This window comes from Contarinia nasturtii, unplaced genomic scaffold, assembly GCF_009176525.2.
Source record: "Contarinia nasturtii isolate CC-2019 unplaced genomic scaffold, AAFC_CNas_1.1 Cnas_scaffold_3913, whole genome shotgun sequence".
Lineage (NCBI taxonomy): Eukaryota > Metazoa > Arthropoda > Insecta > Diptera > Cecidomyiidae > Contarinia > Contarinia nasturtii.
Window position 1 is genome coordinate 525 of NW_022201209.1, and position 3,289 is coordinate 3,813.

The window sequence follows — 3,289 nt, forward strand, 5'->3', positions numbered from 1 at the left end:
TAACCTGTATTTAATACGGTATTAATAATACCTGTACAAAATTTTCATTTTATTTCATTCCTACATCGTGTCTACTCAAACTATCTATCTTAATTTAACGGTTTTGATGTGTTTGAATAAGAGAATAATTAATTTGTTACCATAGATTTCCCAACGTAATGGTTTTGTGAACATTTTGGGGGAAGGGGGATTTTAATTTAATTTGTGAGAGTCGTCTCACAGGTTTAATCTCGATTTGGTGTCAAATTGGGACTTTGTTTTTTTTTTTAATTCAAAAAGTGTTTTTATTCAAAAGGGCAAAGAACCTTTCTTGAATAGCTAAAACTACACGGATTTCTGAAAAAAGTGACACTTTTTGCTGGGTTGGCACATAACTAGATGTTCTGATTAATTTTTTTCAAGTGATGTATTTGTGACAGACTGTTTACGTTCGATAATGCGATTAAAACAAAATTGACACATCGCACAAATTATTTACTTTGATGTCATTGAATCTGGTTGTGTTTGTTTGACATAAAAAAAAAACCATTAATGAATAAATCAGAGTGAAATGATAATTTCATCGGAAGTGAGAAGCAAATGGTTGTTCATTTCAACAAAAGTAAAATGAATAAATTTCCATAAAGACATTGGCCGTCGCATGATCGTCGACACAAAAAAAGGGACTGCATCATCGTTTTCTTTCTTATTGAATTAGCAATATGACAAGGCTTTCCTTGTGCACAGATCGATTGAAAATGCATGAACATTAAAAGACATACGAACCCATTTGTATAAATTGTAAAGTTCGAACACACAATTTTCAATGTTCTGTCCGACATTACTTTCAATAAACTAAAGATCAACAGATTTTTAAATGAAAACAACATCGATTATTTATTTTTTTTATATCTCAATACTTTTCATTATTTTATCATCATGGAATTATCTATATAAATGTTTGTTTCATTATAATATTCATAATTAAATTTTTTTAGTGAAAAACAAAATGAATGCATTTGAAAAATCGGTAAATATTTGTTGTTGTTGATTTTAAATCGGACCCATTCTTATTATACTTATACAAATTGAATAATAAGGTAAGGTGATTTGGATGTCGTTTTCTGTTTTTTTTTTTATATCTCATTTACTCCGATTTGTCGTTTCGAAATAATAATTTTTTTTTCTCTCTCTTTGTCTGTATATTTCTGCACCTATTTCTGTCATCTCATTTTTTTTTCTTTTCTTTAAATATAAATCATTATTTGCGTTCGTGGAACATATTACGTGTTTCATTAAAGACAAAGATTTATTTCATGTTTCTTCATAAAATTCAGTGTGTTTATTTTGCGTGTATCTTATTAGCTGGTTCGTGTTGTTTTTCATCTTTTGAGGAATGTGAGATGGTTGTTACACACGCGCACATATAGACACAAGTACACATCACTTTTTGGCCAATTCATTTGATAGCCAATCGAGTCCTTCGTACAAACCGTTACCCTGTGTTGCACATGTGGCTTGTATGTGCCAATTTCGATTGCGCAATTGATTTAAATTCAATTTATCAATGAGTTCGGCGGCGCTCATGGCATTTGGTAAATCTTGTTTGTTAGCAAATACCAAAACAACGGCATCACGTAGTTCATCTTCTTTTAGCATGCCTTTAAGCTCTTTTTCCGCTTCGGCAATACGTTCGCGATCGTTTGAATCTACAACAAAGATGAGACCTTGTGTATTTTGAAAATAATGTCGCCATAATGGTCGAATTTTATCTTGGCCGCCAACATCCCAAACGGTAAAGCAAATATTTTTATAATCAACCGTTTCAACGTTGAAACCGATCGTTGGAATGGTCGTCACAATTTCGCCTAACTTCAATTTATAAAGAATTGTCGTTTTACCGGCCGCATCCAAACCAACCATCAGAATGCGCATTTGTTTTTTGCCAAACAAACGCGTCAATGCACTTGATATTGTTAAACCCATTTCGTGTCCCTTTTTTCTCTCTCTTGCTTCTTCTTTCCCTTTTGTTTCGGCTCTTGGTACCCAATTTTTCTACGCTCCAAACACAATTTTGGTTTCTTAAATGAATTTGGAAATGAAAATAAATAATATAATGAACGAATTAAAAACAATAGATTCAGGTAACACACACCGTCTTTATATATTATATTTGCTCTTTTTTATATGATTAGTTCTTTTTTTCTGTTTCGTTGGCTGTCGTATGATATACACATTCAACACTAAGTGACAAGTCGACAAAATATGTATTCAATAAGCAGATAAATATGGCAGACTCTACATCAAATAGAGAGAGAGAGAGAGAGAGAGAGAGACTGCGAATGAGTGACAGTTGTTGGGATGCAATTTCATCGAACATTGAACGCACTCAGTCACAACTGAGTAATAAAATCACACACACTGGCACGCACGCACGTACACACACATACTGTCGACAAACAAAAGAAAGATAGCGCCCGAAGTCAAATGATCAACATTTTTACTTGGAATTGCACCAGAAATTAATATTGCCCGATAAAATTTGAGTATCCGTAATTTTTCATCGTTCCAAGAATAATCACGTACATTTTTTACTTTCGTGCATGCTTAATCGAGTAAGAGACTGTGGTAAACATTTATTTTGGTTATATTTATTTTAACGAATGAAACGTTCGCGTTTGATGCGTATGTTTTTGTTTCGAACGAATTTTTCGATTTGCGCCTGTAATTGTATTTGTATTATAACATGGTGCTATTTTTTATTTACAGACAGTTTTCGTTGGGAGAATGATTTGTCTGACGTCAGGAAGACTGAACCACAGTGAGCGAAAGAACAAAAATAAAAGCAATATTAAAAGACGCAGTGATCAGTAACAGTAATAGCAACAACAAAAGCATCTAAAAAATATACTCAAAACTACACTTTTTTGCTCTTTCTCCCTCTCTCTCTCTGGCTCGCGTGAACATAAACGTCAAAACATATATACAATAAATTAAGTTTTTTTTTTTTTGCATGAAGTCATGGAACAAATTTGTTCATCAAATTTCGACATTTAAATGAACAATCGTTTTTAGAGAGAAAAAAAATATATAGAAATTAAATACACAAACAATTTTATTAATGAATACAGTGACAAAGTGGGTGATTTTTATGTAGACACAGTGAATTGATTGAAATATCATCTCTTGCTCATCAAAATTCCCAATGTGTACGGTTTAGTGCCATCGAATAAAATATATACGACTTTCGATTTGAATGAACCGAGTCAGACACAAAAACATCATCTTGAACGGCGTAAAAATCGGTAAA

The 3,289-nt window shown here is 32.4% G+C and overlaps 1 protein-coding gene across 1 annotated transcript; it reads right to left on the reverse strand.

The window, feature by feature from the left end:
• Positions 1 to 1,106: 1,106 nt before the first annotated feature.
• On the reverse strand, positions 1,107 to 2,268 carry LOC116350230 (ADP-ribosylation factor 2). Its single transcript, XM_031781971.1, has 2 exons — positions 2,135 to 2,268; positions 1,107 to 2,060 (listed from the first exon to the last, which is right to left on the reverse strand). The coding sequence occupies exon 2, from the start codon at positions 1,963 to 1,965 to the stop codon at positions 1,423 to 1,425; it is 543 nt and encodes a 180-aa protein (XP_031637831.1). The 5' UTR covers positions 1,966 to 2,060; positions 2,135 to 2,268; the 3' UTR covers positions 1,107 to 1,422.
• Positions 2,269 to 3,289: the final 1,021 nt, after the last annotated feature.

Excerpts from the sequence above, each read along its gene's own strand:
- LOC116350230 (XM_031781971.1), bottom strand. The coding sequence starts at position 1,965 with ATGGGTTTAACAATATCAAGTGCATTGACGCGTTTGTTTGGCAAAAAA.